The 18,130-nt window shown below is 36.1% G+C and overlaps 1 protein-coding gene across 1 annotated transcript in view; it reads right to left on the bottom strand.

Moving 5' to 3' along the window:
* Positions 1 to 18,130, bottom strand: part of GRID2 (glutamate ionotropic receptor delta type subunit 2) — a 1,108,517-nt gene that overhangs the window by 296,863 nt on the left and 793,524 nt on the right. Inside the window, exon 12 of the mRNA XM_042782610.1 lies at positions 6,508 to 6,703. Within this exon, the coding sequence (XP_042638544.1) occupies positions 6,508 to 6,703 (196 nt within the window). The remainder of the gene's footprint in view (positions 1 to 6,507; positions 6,704 to 18,130) is intronic.

The following is an 18,130-nucleotide window of genomic DNA, read 5'->3' on the forward strand; positions in this document are numbered from 1 at the left end:
ACACACACACACACACACACACATATAATAACATATAATATATATACAATAATATATATAACATATGTTGTTGTGTTGTTATGTGCCATCAAGTCAGACCTGACTCATAGCGACCCCTCTTTGGATTTCCAAGGCAGTATCACTATGGAAGTAGATTGCCCCATCTTCCTTCCGAGGAGTGGCTGGTGGGTTTGAACTGCCAGCCTTCTGGTTAGCAGTCTAGTGTCTTAGCCACTATGCTACCAGAGCTCCCGGTATATATGTACAAATGCCAAATATGATTTCATATGTTTGAAATACATAACTATAAAAAATTCAAGAATTAACATGTCCCAGAAAATTTGGTGACTCTAAGTAAATATCAGGAAAAGTAGAGATTTTCTTAAATAATATTGAAGACTTAGAGGACAGGTATATAATATCTTGATTCATAAATGATTACTTAAAGACGTTATGTGGCAAATTATATCCTCTATCTTTGTACAGATTTATGTATTATTTTGGAAGCACCTGGAGGTATGAAGTTAACCATTTTGTGTTGCTGTAAAGAATGTAAAGGAGATGATGTGTGTATGTGTGCATGTCATAAGAATAAAACAAGACCCTGTAATCAAATCTCCATTTAGCTGGCTACTAACCTCACTCTAACCTCACTCTGGGAGCTCTGGTAGCATAGTGGCTAAGACACTTGCCTGCTAACCAGACGGCTGGCGGTTCAAACCCACCAGCCACTCCTCGGAAGGAAGGTTGGGCAATCCTACTTCCGTAGTGATACTGCCTCGGAAACCCAAGGAGGGGTCACTATGAGTCGGGGCCGACTCGACGGCACATAACAACAACAACAACAACCTCACTCTATGCTCTTTCATTCAACATATTCCAGGCATGTTGATTTTATGTTTCTGGAAGGAACTGACTTCTTCCTGGATTCTCTTTCACCTTGTCTGGATGCCCTTTCTACCTTCTTTTCTACATGGGCAGCTCTTCATCAGACATATCATATTTCATCTCCTCAGAGAACCTTAATTAATCATTGTACCTCAAGTTGTTGGTGTTGTTAGGTGCCATCAAGTAGGCTCTGACACATAGCGACCCTATGTACAACAGAATGAAACACTGCCCATTTCTGGGCCAGCCTCACAGTCCTTATTATACCTGAGCCCATCATTGTAGCCTCTGTGTCAGTCCATCTGATTGAGGGCCTTCCCCTTTTTTGTTGACCCTCCACTTTACCAAGCATGACATCCTTCTCCAGGGAATAATCCCTTCTGACAACATGACCAAAATAGGTGAGATGAAGTCTGGCCATTCTTGCTTCCAAGGGGCATTCTGGCTGCACTTCTTCCAGGACAGACCTATTAGTTATTCTGGCATTCAATGGTACTTTCAGTATTCTTCACCAACACCACAACTCAATACAGTATCTATTTTATACGTATATAATTTGTCGCAATTTAAATTATTTTGTTGGAATATGTGTTTTACTTCCCTTTTCTATCACTAGACTCTATATGTGAAGAACCTAGTGACAATTATTTCCAGTTTCTAGATAAATGTCTGGTATATAAGGAGCTCTGATGGCACAGTGGTTAAAGCTCTTGGCTGCTAACCAAAAGTGGGGAGTTTGAACTCACCAACCTCTCCACAGGAGAAAGATGTAGCAGTCTGTTTCCATAAGGATTTACAACCTTGGAAACTCTACAGGGCAGTTCTACGCTCTCCTAACAGGATCATTATGAGTTGGAATAGACATGATGGCAATGAATTTGACTTTTTGGTATAGAGTCGATACTTAGCAAATATTTGATAAATATATAAACTAATGACTTAATTCACTAATGAGTGAACATGGATGTTTGTTTCAAAAATATTTTATTGGGAACATGTATGTCTGTTGGGAGAAAAGAACATCAAATTTCTCTGGAATAATACTATAAAAGAAGAGGTTGTAAACTTTGGGAGCTTTGTCCTAAATTGAAATTGACATATAAACTATGGATTTACATTAATCCTTAAAAAATCAAATTTATTTTTAACAATAAACAATATGAAAGAAAATAAATCTTCCAAGTACCTTTTAACACACTTAGTCTAAGGCTCAAGTCCAGTCCATCCCTTGGATAGTTAATAAACACTAAAATGTCAGCCATCTTTTCCCCTCAACACATGTTCCCTTCAATCTCAGTATTTAGAGGACATTAACTTCATGAGTCAATGGACTTCTGGGAAAAACTAAGAAAGGAACACTTTAGGATCAATATCCAGAGTCTGGGAAACTGAGGTTAGTGAAATGAGGGTGAAAGAGTTAGAGGCCATAGCTAACATTTCAAGGACATTCCTTTCCTTAAGGGTATCATAAGTAGCTATTGAGATACTTTACATCCATGTCATCATTTCTCAAAATCAGTTATCAATTCCATGACTGCTAGAGTTATTAGGCTGATGTAAGAGGACTGGTTCTAGCAACAGCAGTAGCAAATCAAGGATACCATATAAGAAGGTGGAGAATAATGGTGGAATCTGGGGCTGAATACTTTTTATAACCACTAAAACATTCTCTAGAGGTGGCCATTGGAAAATCATGACAGTCTCAGTTACCTTGTGCTGCTACAACAGAGATACCATGAGTGGATGGGCCTTAAGAGAAATTAATTTTCTCACAGTTTAGGAGGCTAAAATTCTTAATTCATGTTGCTGGCTTGAGGAGAAATATTCCTGGTTCTTTGGAGATCTCCATATGTAGCATCATCAATCTTGCTCTTGATCAAGGGGTTCTCAGTGCTGGGACCCAGAGTCCAAAAGATGCTCCCCATGTCCAGCTCTTTTTTTCTTGGTGATAGTGAGGTCCTTTTCCTCTCTGCTTGCTTCTCTCTCCTTTTATCTCTTGTAAGATAAAAGGTATGATTCAAACAAGGGTGTGACTTAAATAAGTTAGTGGCTTGAGTAAAGGTATGACTTGAGTAAGGATGGTGACTTGAGTAGGGATGGTGACTGATGATACACCCTTCATTAATCCTTCATCATTAACATATAGAGTAGGATTTACAACACACCACAAAATGGAGAACAATTACACCAGACCACAGAATGGAGTGCAACCACACAATACTGGGAATCATAGCCTAGCCAAGTTGACACGTATTTTTGGGGAACACAATTCAATCTATGACAGTGATTATCACTGAGCTGAAAGCTATTTTAAAGCTACCTTGGTATGGGAGGGGAAGTGTTTAGGGGATTTAAAAGCAAGAATTAAAATGAAAGATTTTAATGTCCTAGATGATGACCATGAACCTCCTCCTACTGTTTCATGAAAACCTTCTCATTAATTAATTATTTCTGGTCTATTTGTAACTCAACAAATATAAGTGTACATGCTCTGTTCTTTTAGCAGAATCTGGTGAACCTATAGTTCCGTTGGAGAGATAATTTCTCATTTGGGAACTGAATTCATTTGAAGAACCAAAGGATAACACAGTATGATCACCTAGGAAAGGGGGAGGGGAAACATTAATATTTAATAACTTCATGTTTCTCAAGCAATAAAGAGATGACATTTCCATTTGGGCCACTTTTGTCTTAAAATTATATGTATTAAATAGTTTATTTATTGTCCTAATGCTACCAAAATGTACCACAAATATGTGTATTTCTCAGAAATTTGAGTTTCTGTCAAAACTTAGGCCTTCATGTTTTTCTTCATTTGTTAATAAAAGCCACCTGTCATCTGGCTTATTGCTTTTGACGTGATATAAAATGTGTTCTTTTTCTGAAGTGTTTTAAACTTTCCTAACAACAATAACAAATTTGGGAGATATGAAAGGGCTTTTTGTACCTGGCTCATTCTTTTTTTTTTTTAAATATAGGTCTGTATAGCCATTGGGTCTGAATTTCTTTCAGCTAGCATTATTTATAGGAAAAGTCAGTTTATAAATAACATTTAAAAGAAGAATACTAAAAAATGATAATTTCTGTAAAGTTTGATCTTTTGTACTAGTTATTTTCACATAACCATTTACAATTAGGTTCAAATGTCTGAACTATTGTCTAAAGTGGAACTTTTAAAGTAGATAACAATGCACTTTTTATTTCCTTAGACCATTTTGGTTCTACTGGAAGATTTAATTAAAAGGTAGAGGGGGAAATAATTCTTTTAATTTTGATGTGAGGGAAAGAAATAGTTGACTTTATTATATAAAGAATCTGAAATAAACATGAGATTGACTTTGGGAGAAATATTTAAAAGTACCTTTTTTTTTTTTTAATTTTATTTTGATTTGGGTGAAGATTTACAGAGTAAATTCACTTTTCATACAGCAGTTCACATATACTTTGTCTCATGTCATTGACCAAAATTTACAATGCAACAGCTCCCCTCCCACTTCCTCCCCATAGTTACCCCAGTGTCCATCCCTCCATACTCTTCTGCGCCCTGAGCTGTCTCCCTGTGCATAAACAGCCCTTCCTTCTCCCATGATTGTTCTCTCCAGGGTGTGTGTCTACTTGAGGTAAATGTTTAACTCACTTGCCTGTTCTTTGTTTGACTGGAAACCACAGGTGTGGGTTCAATCCCAGATCTGAAGGGCAGCTAGGGGCCATAGTCTCAGTGGTTTCACCAGGCTTAAAAGTACCTTTTAAAAGATGGCATTGTTTAACTATCTTTAGTTGTGCAATGACAAGATGAGCTATGAAAGGGCCAACCCCTGTTTATTTGGGCTCTTATTAAACATCAGTTGTATTCTTGAAATAGAACGATTGTCACAATTCTTAAAGTGCTCTCTGTAAAATGCTACACTGATATTTATTAAATAATTTTTTATAATGTAGTGACTACAAACTCATTTCACTGAAAACATCTGACTTTCATATAATAGACAGCTCTTGACTAGCAAAAAGTCTTAGAGGATATTCAGAATATAATTTTGCATGGGTACTGGTATACTGACAACATTTAGCTTAAATGTTTTCAACATTTAAGGATTTCAGTCAGTGAAACTGGCATTCTCTTCAGGGTGTTGATTTTGTGTGTTGATTCTCTGACGATTACTGAACACAGAAAATTATTAAAGTAATCCCCTTAAGCCACACTTTACAAGTCAAGAGGACTTTGAGAGGCCCTGTTGGCAGGCTAAAACCATATATATATATATAAAATGGAAATGGGCCCTTAATAATACTTTCACACACACACACACACACACACACACACAAACATCTATGTGTGTGAAAGTATTATTAAGGGCCCATTTCCATTTTTAAATGAAATACATAAAATCTGATTAAAATTATTAATGTCATTATATTGTATGTGGAAATCTGAATTCTTCACAGAAGCCTTGATTTGAATTCAAAGATGTTGGCAATGGACACTAAGTTTAGCTCAGGAATTGCAATCATGCAGGACTAGATTAAGGAAAAAATGCTGGAGTTTATAATTTTGGCTGCTTATATAAAATATTCAAAATGGAAACTAAACAGAATTGACATACGTACTCCACTGTTTGTAGCCAGACTAGTATTTTAAATGTATCATATAATATATATATATATGTATATATATATGTGTGTGTGTGTATATATATATATATATATATATATATGTACATATATATTTAAAGCAACAACAACAAAAAACATTCTCTGTCATAGTACTATTTGAGTCTGACTTCGTAATATAGAAATCTGATTTGGGATCCAAATTATTATGCTGAGAAAGGTCATAGAGAAAAGTAATTTGTACCACCATTGCTGCTGTAATTGACATCACACATTCATTCATTCCATAATAATTTATTGAAGGGCAACCACAGTTCATTGTGCAAGCTGCTGAAGACAATTCTAAACAAAAACCAAATGCATTGAGTTCTCTTCACTGCCACTGATAGGGCCTGAGGAAGAAAGACTTGTTCTGTATATATGTCAATATACTGCAGCCATGAATGAAAAATAACTGAAGTTTTTCACATAAAAGACCATTACCTAAGCCTTTTTTTATAAAGTGTCAGTTCTAGAAAAATAAGATGTAAATAAAGATTTTCACTTTTGGAAATAGAAACAGATATTTGCTGGAAAACTATTTGTTGACAAGATTAACTTTTACTGTTTGACAGTATTACATAATCATAAGGTTTTCATGTAAAAACAAATGTACTATAGAAAATTCCTGGAGAATCTGATAACCTAAAAGATATTTGGAATGGGATTTTTAAAATTTTTCCATCCTCATTTTTGTAAGTCCTTGATCCTTTTCTGAACAAAATGTCAATTCATTTTTTCTAAATTTTGAAATTACATTAGAAACTGATCTGCTAGACACATCACGGAGGACTTTCAATTCCTTGTACTGGTGCACTGAGTCTCCTCAAAACCTTATTTAAATGACTAGAAGGTACAATTTAACCATAACTCTATTTCAGAATTAAAGAAAAACAGGAAATCACAAATCTCAACTCAGCGATTGCAACATGGAGGACAACATTGCAAAAAAGTATTAGTGAAGAGCCATACCTTTTGAAAGCCGGCTTGGGACTCCAAAACGTTGTTCTCTGATCCGTTGCTCCGGTTGATCATTCGCCACATTTGAGAATACATGCTGTCCCTCTCGAACGGATTCATTCCCTTCATGCGGACATGCTCATAGACTGCAGAGTCCAGGACAGTGCCATAAGGGATATCTGTTTGCTTGGAAAGGTCCTGGAGAGACCTTGATTATTGGGAGAGAAGAGAGACACAAGGGAGTACTGAAATTTTTTAACTGGAAATAAAGATGAAAGCAGTCAAAGCACAATATTAATTCGGAAAGATATTAACTTGCTTTTCTTACTTTACCATTTCCTACTATTAAGATGGAATTTACAAGGAGAAATACTGTTAGGGTGTATGGCACTTATACAAAGTATGAGAATACATAATCATCACTGAAAAAAAGGTAAAAGATTGTAGTCATAAGGAAATGATCTTTCCATGAGCCTTCATTAAAGGGGAAATTCTAACAGTGTCATCAATGCAAAGACAAATTAAATTAGGTCTCTAGATAATCATATAATAATTTTATTATTTTTAAAAATCTTCAATATGTTATATAAATTTTGCTATTATTCCTTTAGGTAGTAAAGTTCAAATATTTTTTATAAAATAATTACAGTTTATATAAACAGCATCTTTTGGAATCATGTGTCTGCTAATAAATTTTTAAGGCTTAACATTTAGGGCATTTAATGATGATATTTTGGGCAACTGTAATTTTCCACTTAGTTTTCTTTTATTGGTTTTCATATCCTCAGAAGGAAGGTTGGGCTATCCTACTTCCGTAGTGATGCTGCCTCAGAAACCCAAGGAGGGGTCACTATAAGTTGGGGCCGACTCGATGGCAAAGAACAACAACAACATGCTATTACATGTGTTAGTGATTGTGAAAATTATTTATTGAGTGACTACTATATATATGTCAGGCAATTGACATACATTATTTTCACATCAATGCCTCAAGTTCAGAAATATTGCATCCATTTTACAAATGAGGAAATTTACATTGGTAGAATAAGTCACTTCCTCATGGGCTATAGTTAGTGAGGGATGCAGTAAGGATTCAAATGTAGGTCTGTCTAGCTCTAGAGTCTATATTCTTTCCACTGCAAGATGGTGACTCTTATTTCTTTTGCTGTGCTTACTTCAGAGGGGTGTGTGTGTGTGTGTGTGTGTGTGTTTTATTTGTATTTAAATAGAATAAATTTTGTGCTCCAGGAGAGCCAAGCCTGTTTTCAGCTTTCTTTTGCTTAAAATAATACCTACTTGTCCCAGGTTATCCATCTCTAGATTAGTGGTTGGTCATTTTCTTTTAATAGGAGTTTCTGAGCCACCTCTGTATTTTCTAATTTGGGAAACTAATTATCAATTCACTCGAAACCCTTGGAATTATGTTGTTGTTGTTATGTGCTGTTGAGTCAGACTTGACTCATAGAGACCTCTCCTTGGGTTTCTGAGGCAGTATCACTATGGAAGTAGATTGCCCAACCTTCCTTCTGAGGAGTGGCTGGTGGGTTTGAACCTCCAGTCTTCTGGTTATCAGTCAAGTGCCATAGGCACTATGCTACCAGAGCGCCTTTGAAGTTAATAGGGGTTCAAATGTAATGACTGATATTCATGAGCAAAGGTATGTCTTTGGCATACTGTTCAAAATCAAATGCTGGCACCCTTGAAACTCACTAACTTCTGGGGATGGAAGAAAATGCTATGAAGCACTATACAATTTTTTGAACAGAAATAAATATTTACAACACTCCACAGCCATGGGCCATGAATCTCATCTTATATCTACCTGACCTTTCAGTCTGTTTCTAGATGGGATTTGCTAATGATTTTGTGGAGGTCTTTAGCACCAACACTAGGATTGGCAAAGCTATTGGGAATACTCTTGCAGGTCATCAATCTCGATCCTGTGCACAAATACACTGCAAACAGTAAATTATGGGCTATGTGTACTAAAAGAGTGTTCGTACCAATTTCTAATGGCAACTTCCAGCAAAAAATAATCTGCATTTTACTGAGTTTTGTACTGTTGATATATATAATTTCTCCTATGGCAACTACCATGAAAATTCCTTTTTGCTATACATACCTGCTGCATAAAATGATGCTTTGAAAAAGTAGTCTTTACAAAGAAAAAAGAAAAAAAAATTCTGGAATATTCTACAAGTATTGCACTAATTCTACCATTTGTGAAGGATAAACTAATGTGACAATATACATGAATAACTGAAGGCAAAAAAGCAGAGGGTCCAGCCCTTTGCTCCTGGGACATACTGTAATTACCTTCTTATGACAGTAAGAACTGTGTTCCAAAAGATCAATTTACTTCTCATTTACCAGTGCTTCCAAAACTGCATTAAAATATTAATATTTTAACGTATTTCCTGGTGTTTAGTGGAAGAGTCCCTAGAGTGGTAATGTAGGAGGGAAAAATGAGTCGTATCTATGCAGGTTAGATTAGCTAACTTCGTTTATTATATATTTGTATATAAAATATATACATTTATATATTTATAAATACAAGGGCCAGAGATAGGTACTTGTACAAAATTAGCACCAGAAAGAACCTGAAGGTTATGGGTGTCATTGGTGTAGAAGGCTCAAGCCAAGGTTCATCAGAAATCCTACCAGTATAAGATTGATCAGTTGCTGCTTGGCAGTTGTTCAGTAAAGCAGAGACAATAGTAATCTTGATTATAACTATCCAGAAGGTTTCAATTTGATGAGTTGAGGTCATAGTCTAGGAGTGAAATTTTTATGCCTGTATCTTAACATATAATCATTCATAACAGTTTGGTTCAAATAGTTACACTAGTAAAATATTATTAAATACATACACTCTTTTAGCATTTTATAAGAAAAATGAAATAAAATTTTGGCAGCTTTCCCTGAGGGAGTAAGTCACTGGGTCCATGGGCTTGGGATCATGGTCCTGGGAACATCAAGCTAAATTGTCATAACATTACACAAAATCATTGTTCTACATTCTACTTTGGTGAGTAACAAGTGGAGTCTTAAAAGCTTGCAAGTGGTCATCTAAGATGTAACAATTGGTCTCTCCTTGTCTGGGGCAAGGATCAATGAAGAAAATCAAAGAAGCATGGAAATAATTAGTCCAAGGGAGTAGAGGACCATGTGAACCACAGCCTACATGATTGTGCGAGCAAAAGAACTAGATGACACCTGACTACCACTGTCAACCAACTGGAAAAGGATAAAAATAGGCAATCCTGGATAAAGTGGGAGAAAAACATGGAACAAAAGTCAAAATCATAAAAAGAAAAAAAAAAAGACTAGTCTTACTGATCTGATCAAAACCAAAACCAAAACCAAACTAATTGTTGTCAAGTTGGATCCGACTCATAGCAACCCCTCCTTGGGTTTCTGAGGTGGTATCACTACAGAAGTAGATTGCCCAATCTTTCTTCCAAGGAGTGGCTGGTGAGTTTGAACTGCCAGCCTTCTGGTTAGCAGTCAAATGCCTTAGGCACTACGACTATGAAACCCCTGAGACTATGGCCCCTAGTGACCCTTCAGGGCTGGAATTGAACTAACTTCTGTGGCTTCTAGTCAAACAATACACAGGTGTATGAGGTGAACATTTACACCAGGTAAGTACAGTCCTTAAAATAATCAACTATGGGAGACCAGAAGGGAAGTATTTGGATGGAGAGATAGCACAGAGGTCAGGAATGCATAGGAAAGAAGGACACAGAGAAAGAGTAACCAGAGGGAGGAAGTGGCCAGAGAGCTGTTACATTATGGGGATTGTAGTCAATGTCATGAAACCAAATGCATACAAAACTATTGTATGGAAAATGAGTTTGCTCTGTAAACTTGCACCCAAATCACAATTCAAGAAATGTTGGTGTTTTTAATATAATGAGAATTTTGTGACATAGCTTCATTCAATGTAATAGCTTTACAATCTGATGTTATAACAAAAATAGTTTAGTTTGTGAAAACTATTTTGTATACAATAAATTATTTAAAGGAATATCAATATATTGCCCATGTAAATTTCCTGAAATCAGAAAGGTTTTTTATTTCAATACATTATATTCAACAGACTTCAAACTTAGAACAGCGGTGTATTTTGTAATTTAGAATGAAGGCATGTTCCCTTGATATCATCTTCATTTCTGATATCAAGTTCAGCTTATAAATTTGTTTTGAGATATGCGTGCAATAAAAATTACAGCTTGTCTGAATCAGCATCATTCCATTATAGTACACTGAGATAGCACCAAAGGTGACAAAAATAAAATGACTGAAGCAAAATGAAGTGAACACAAATAGCTTATTATGAAAAGAGAAAGCCATTTTAAAGTCCAACACAGGAGAAGAAAACCTATTATAAAGGGTCATTTGTTATTTTGATGCTAATAAGATTTTAGAGCAAGATAAGCAGAAATGTTATGGCCTATTATGAGCTCCTAAAAGAAATCTAGTTGGTTATTCTACAAATTGTAATTCTCAAAGGTCAAATTCTGTGTGGATATAATTTAGGTATGTCCAATCATTGTTTTAAATTGTGAAACAATCCCAGACTCATTAGTAAACACCAAATATATAATTTAACATGACAAATATTGATATTTCATTTAATAATTGATAATGTTTACTATGGCCACAGAAAGAATGGGGAAATTTGGAGCACTCCAGAGAATATACTCATACTAATATACTCCATCTCCCCACCTAACCACACAAAATCCATACCAACTCACTTTGAATGTAGTGAATGCTCACGTTGTGAATCTATCAAATCTGATACTTCCTCTCCCAATGTCATGACCCTGTGAACCCAGATGGGGGGAGGGGAAGAATGTCCATTGCTATAGGTGGTGATGACAAAAAAAAAAAAAAAAAGCAAATGTTTTGGCACCCTAACCAGCCCTGTTTTTCTCCATATCTTACTGAAATTCTTCTTTATTATTTGATGTGGTCTCCTGTAAGACCAGTTTCTACCCATGGTGTACTGAACAATACTGAGAGCTGATAGGTAAGCGATATTTAGATATTTTCATCAATGTTATATATTTCAAGAACCTGAATAGTTTAGAATACTCCTACAAAAGTAATTTTTCAGAATTTGAGGCTTCAGTATGATTTACACATCAACATAAAGAAAACAATACTGTCGTATTGTTGGTCCACAACTGGTCCAACAAGCAATATCATGATAAAGGGATAAAACACTGAAGTTGTCAAGGATTTTCTTTTACTTGGATCCACAATCAACACCCATGGAAGTTATAGTCAAGAACTCATCAATGCTTTGCACTAGGAAAAGCTGCTGCAAAAGACTTCTTTAAAGTGTTAAAAAGCAAAGATGTTAACCTTGAAGACCAAGGTGTGTTGGACTTTGTTGTTGTTCTTAGGTGTTATCGAGTTGTCTCCAACTGATAGCAACCCTACATACAGCAGGACAAAACACTGCCCAGTCCTGTGCCACCAGCACAATCCCTGCTATACCCGAGCCCATAGCTGCAGCCGCCATGTCAATCCATCTTGTTGAGGGCCTTCCCCTCTTTTGTTGACCCTCTACTTTACTAAGCATGATATCCTTCTCCAGAGAATGGTCCCTTCTGACAAAATGACCAAAGCAGGTGAGATAACATCTGGCCATTCTCCCTTCCAAGGAGCATTCCTGCTGCATTCTTCCAGGACAGATTTGTTAGTTCTTTAAGCAGCCCAAGGTATTTTCAGCATTCTTTGCCAACACCACAACTCAAAAGCATCAACTCTTCTTTGGTCTTCTTTATTCATTGTCCAGCTCCCATATGCATTTGAGGTGATTGAAAATATCATGGCTTGGGTCAGGTGCATCTTAGTTTTCAAGGAGACATCTTTGCTCTTCAGCACTTGAAAGAGATCTTTTGCAACAGATTTGCCCAATGCATTATGTCTTTTGATGCCTTGATGGCTGCTTCCATTGGCATTCATTCTAGAACCAAGCAATATGAAGACTTTGACAACTTCAATCTTTTCTCCATTTATTGTGATGCTTCTTATTGGTCCAGTTGTGAGGATTTTTTTTTTCTTTATATTGAGGTGTAATCCATACTGCAGACTTCAGTCTTTAACCTTCATCAGTAAGTGCTCCAAGTCATCCTCACTTTCAGCAAGCAAAGTTGTGTCTTCAACTTATCTCAGGTTGTTAATGAGCCTTCCTCCAATCCTGATGCTACATTCTTCTTCATAGAGTCCAGCTTCTCAGATTATGTGCTCAGCATACAGATTGATGAATATGGTGAAAGGATACAACCCTGACACATTCTCTTCCTGATCTTAAACCATGCAGCATTCCCTTGTGTTCAAACGACAGCCTCCTGGTCTATGTACAGATTCCTCTTGAGTACAATTAAGTGTTCTGGAATTCTCATTCTTCTCAATGTTATCCACAATTTGTTGTGATCCACACAATAAAAATGCCTTTGCATAGTCAATAAAACACAAGTAAACATCTTTCTGGTATTCCTTGCTTTGAGCCAAAATCCATCTGATATTAGCTATGATATACCTCACACCATGACCCCTTCTGAATCCAGCTTGCATTTCTGGAAGTTCTCTGTCTGTATACCGCTGCAAATGGTTTTGAATTATCTTCAGTTAGACCTTACTTGCATGTGATATTAATGATATTGTTCAATAATTTCCACATTCTGTGGGATCATCTTTCTTCAGAAAGGATACAAATAGGGATCTCTTTCAGCCAGTTGGCCAGGTAGCTGTCTTCCAAATCTCTTGGCATAACTGAGTGAATGCCTCCAGTGGGGCATCTGTTTGTTGAAACATCTCAATGGGTATTCTGTCAATTCCTAGAGCCTGTTTTTCACCAATTCCCTCAGTGCAGCTTCAACTTCTGCCTTCAATACCATTGGTTCTCGATCATATGCCACCTCCTGAAATGGATGATCATCTATCAATTCTTTTCAGTAGAGTGACTCTATGTGTTCCATCCATCTTCTTTTGATGTTTCCTACATCATTTAACTTATTGTCCATGGAATCTTCCAATATTTCAATTCAAGGCTTAAATTTTTTCCTCAGTTCTTTCAGCTTGAGGAATGCCAAGCATGTTCTTCCCTTCTGGTTTTGCAACTCCAGGTCTCTGCACATTTCATTATAATAATTAACTTTGTCTTCTGGAGCTGCTCTTTGAAATCTTGTGTTCAGTCTTTTGTGGATTCTTCCATCCATTTTAGCTAGTCTCTGTTCAAGGGCAAGATTCAGAGTCTCTTCTGATATCCATTTTGGTCTTTTCTTCATTCCTTGTCTTCTTAATGACCTCTTCCTTTCTTCATGGATGATATTCTTGATGTCATTCCACAATTCCTCTGATTTTCGGTCATTGGTGTTCTATGCATCAAATCTATTCTTTATATGGTCTCTAAATTCAGGAAGGATATAATCAAAGTCATATTTTGGCTTTTTTGGACTTCTTTTATTTCTTTTCAACTTCAACTTGAACTTGTATGTGGGCAGTTGATGATCTGTTTCACATTCAGCTCCTGGCCTTGTTTTGGCTGAAGATATAAAGCTTCTCCATCCCCTCTTGCCACAGATGTAGTCAATCTAATTTCTGTATACTCCGTCTGGTGAAGTCTATGTGTATAGTCATCATTTGTGTTGTTGAAAAAGGTATTTACAATGAATAATTAGTTGGTCTTGCAAAATTCTATCATATGATCTCCAGCAACATTTCTATCACCAAGGCTATATTTTCCAGCTACTGGTGATTCTTCTTTGTTTCCAACTTTTGCATTCCAATCGCTAGTAATAATTAACACATCTTGATTACATGTTAGGTCAAATTCAGACTGCAGAAGTTGGTAAAAATCTTCAATTTCTTCACCTTTGGCTTTGGTGGTTGGTGCATAAATTTGAATAGTAGTAGTATTAGCTGGTCTTCCTCATAGGTGTATGGATATAATCCTGTTACTGACAGCATTGTACTTCAGGATAGGTCTTGGTACATTCTTTGTGATGATGAATGCCATGCCATTCTTCTTCAGTGTGTCATTCCCAGCATAGTAGATCGTATGATCATCTGATTTAAAATGTCCAAAACCAGTCCATTTCAGCTCACTTATGCCTAAGATATTGATCTCTGTGTGTTCCATTTCATTTCTGACAACTTTCAATTTTCCTAGATTCATACTAGGACCTAAGCCATGGTATTTTCAATCATCACATATCATGGGAAAGCAAGAAAATGAATAAGGAAGACAGAAGAAGAATTTATGCCTTTGAATTATGGTATTGGTGAAGAATATTGAATATATCATGAACTACCAGAAGAACAAACAAATATGTTTTGGAAGAAGTACAGCCAGAATGATTCTTAGAAGGGAGGACAGTATGATTTTTGTCTTACATACTTTGGAAATTTTATCAGAAGGGACCAGTCTCAAGAGAAGGACATAATATTTGGTAAGGAGAGGGCCAGTGAAAAAGAGGAAGACCTTCATTGAGACGGATTGACATAGTGGCTGCAAAAAATGGCTTCAAATATAGCAAGGATTCTGAGGATGGTGCATAACTGGGCAATATTTCATTCTGTTAGACATGGAGTTGCAATGAGTTGGAACTGACTCAATGGCATCTAACAGCAACAGCAACAGGCTTATTTCAAACTCTTTTTAGAAATTAAAGTCAGGCACATTGATTAGTGAACTGTAGGATGTTACATATACCTGTAAACCTTAGTTTTCTCATCTACAAAATGGAGATAACATAATTCCTCCTCAAAGAATTATGATGAGAGGGCCTGTCACATCAGCATTTGATCAATTTTTCTATTATGATGATTATGCTCTCTAAAATGTTTCATTTAGTGTTTTGTAATGTGTGTTTTTATTTATTTGTGTTAGGTGCAGGGTGACCCTTTATAAATATTATGGAGGAGGATATTCATGTATTGGAGTTGGAATGTCTAATTTCCCTTTCATATATGAGATTATATGAATCTATGACACTAAATAGTCAGAAATTTCTTTATAGCAAAGTCTTTGGGAACATTAGTATGATTTTGTGTCAGTGAAATTATGTTATAATGGATGTGTTGCTAAAAATTTTACATTTCTAAAACTATTTCAGATTTTTAGGAAAAAAAAACCTAGTACCTAACTTCTCTGTAATGAACGTTCATTCATAGTTTTGCCTATTTTCCTTTAGCAAGAGAATAAATGTTAACCATATAAAACATTCCAATAACTCTCATCAACCTCTCTGTTACATCTTCACTGTTTTGTTTGTTTGTTTAAACAGTGGAGCCTTGTTGTGTGGAATGCTTACCAACATATGTGAAGAGTGAGCTGTTAGCTATGTCTCTGACAAAATGTAAATCTAATCCTATTTTTATGGAATGGAACAAATTAACTTATCATACCAGAAGGGATTTTTTTTCCCTGTAGAGAGAGAAAAATGGAACATGGCTGACAGGATAGGCACTAGATGCTTCAGGCAAAGGAGCTGACAGTAGAAAAGAGATATATGAGTAGAGACATGTTAAAAATATTCTCCAACCAGAAACCAAAAAACAAGCGTTGGCAAGGATGTGGAGAAATCAGACCATTCGTACATTGCTAGTGGGAATGTAACACGGTTCAGGTGCTTGAAAAATAGATGGGCAATTTCTAAGAAGTTAACTATAGGAGTACTCAGAAGTATACACCCCAAAGGATTGAAAACAGCAACTCAAACCAACATAAATACACTAATGTTCATTGCACATTGTTCACAATAGCTAAATGGTAGAAACAATCCAAGTGCCCATAAACAGTGAATGGAAAAACAAATTGTGTTATATACACACAATGAAAGATTATTGAGCTATAAAGAAAAATTAAGCTCTAATATATTCCACCATGTGGCTGAACCTTGGAAAAGCTAAGTGAAATAAACCAGAAACAACTGGATAAATATTGTATGATCCCACTTTTATGAACTATCCATAACAGGTATATCCATCGAGACAAAAGATTTTACAGAAATGGTAACCAGGGGATGAGGGGAGTAAGAAATGGAGAAAAATCATCAGGGTGTCTATTTAAAATTGGTAAATTGTATTTTATAAGAATTATTTATCAATAAAAATCATTTTTTAAAAGTGTCCTTCATCTCTGTTCAGGTCCCCCCGCCCCCTGCCAATCTCACCTCAGTTTACTCCTCTGGATGCTAATTCTGCATCTGCTAAAGAGCAGATACTGGTCTAGCCCCAAGAGCCCATGAACAGTGGGATTAAACAGTCTATTTGGTGTCCTCTGTTGTCCATTTGTTGTAGCTGCTGAGAGTTGCTGTGACAAAAGCATTAGGGAAGGTCTACTAGCACAAAACAGTCACAAAAATTGGGAATCATTTGAAACTCAGAAAAGCAACAAATAAATAATATAGGGTCAGCCATGATATAGGGCCAGCAGAGTGAGAATTTGGGTAATTTATACCCAAGAATGAGATAAAAATGTTGAGAAAACAGGTTGTGGTGATCAGATAAGGCAGTTATGCTACTTAGAAATCCTGCAACAGTGTGCCTTAGGCAATCTTTTAGTTTTTGAAAGCATAGCTTTTGAAAACATACGGATTTGAGATTGTATCTAAAGACAGATTATTTAAACCATTCCAAAGTGCAATTTCTTTCTCGCCTAAATGGGTGGAGAGGAATTATACTTTATAATAAGGCATCTGAAGATTTGAATTAGATATTGAACGTAAAACACTTAACTTGGTACTAAGCTCTCTGTAATTGCTCAATTAATGGTAGCGACAATTCTTAATTATATTATTATTACTATTATTTTGTTCTTTTTTATGACTTCTGTAATTGTTATATACTCATTTCTCACCAATTAGATTCATCGTCAGCTAATACCTCTAATTTACTGAGATCTCTTCCTCTAAATCCTCCACCTCATCAAGTTTGTCAACAATTTCTAATAATTTACTTCCTCAATCCTACAAGCCACCTTTGCCTTCCCATTGCCAGTATCCTCATAATTTCTATGTAGATATTAACTTCCAAGTTTTTTCCTGACTCTACTCTCACTCACCTCACCTCTAATCCATCTTCCATGCCATAGCTGAAGTGTTCTTTCTGATACACAAAATGATCACTGTCTTATTGAAATGTGTCCAATATACCACAACATCCTTAGAAAGTAGTTGGAACACCTTAGCCTTCAAGATCCTTCAAAATTTTGGCCTAAGCCTTTTTTCTTCCTGTTCTCAACAAAAGCCTCTTGCCCATACACATCCACAATGTAGGCTAAACTTATCATTTCAGCATTCTTTGCTTATTACAGCTCCGTGACATTTCACAAGCTGTTTTCTCAGCATAAAATGCTTTAAATTCTTTATCTCCAGGGCTAGTTCCTTGCCTTTCAAGATCAAACTCCACTGATTCTTCATTGGTCTTCTAACACTTGGAATATATTTGCTTTCTGGCATTGTCATAAATTGTCAAATTATTTGTCTCCCTCATTAGAATATGCATTGCTAGTGCTCATGAGGGAGCTCTGGTAGCATAGTGGCTAAAGCACTTGACTGCTAACCAGAAGGCTGGCGGTTCAAACCCACCAGCCACTCCTCGGAAGGAAGGT

This window comes from Orycteropus afer, unplaced genomic scaffold, assembly GCF_000298275.1.
Source record: "Orycteropus afer afer isolate SDZICR_OR568_19922 unplaced genomic scaffold, OryAfe1.0 scaffold00389, whole genome shotgun sequence".
NCBI classification, from domain to species: Eukaryota; Metazoa; Chordata; class Mammalia; order Tubulidentata; family Orycteropodidae; genus Orycteropus; species Orycteropus afer.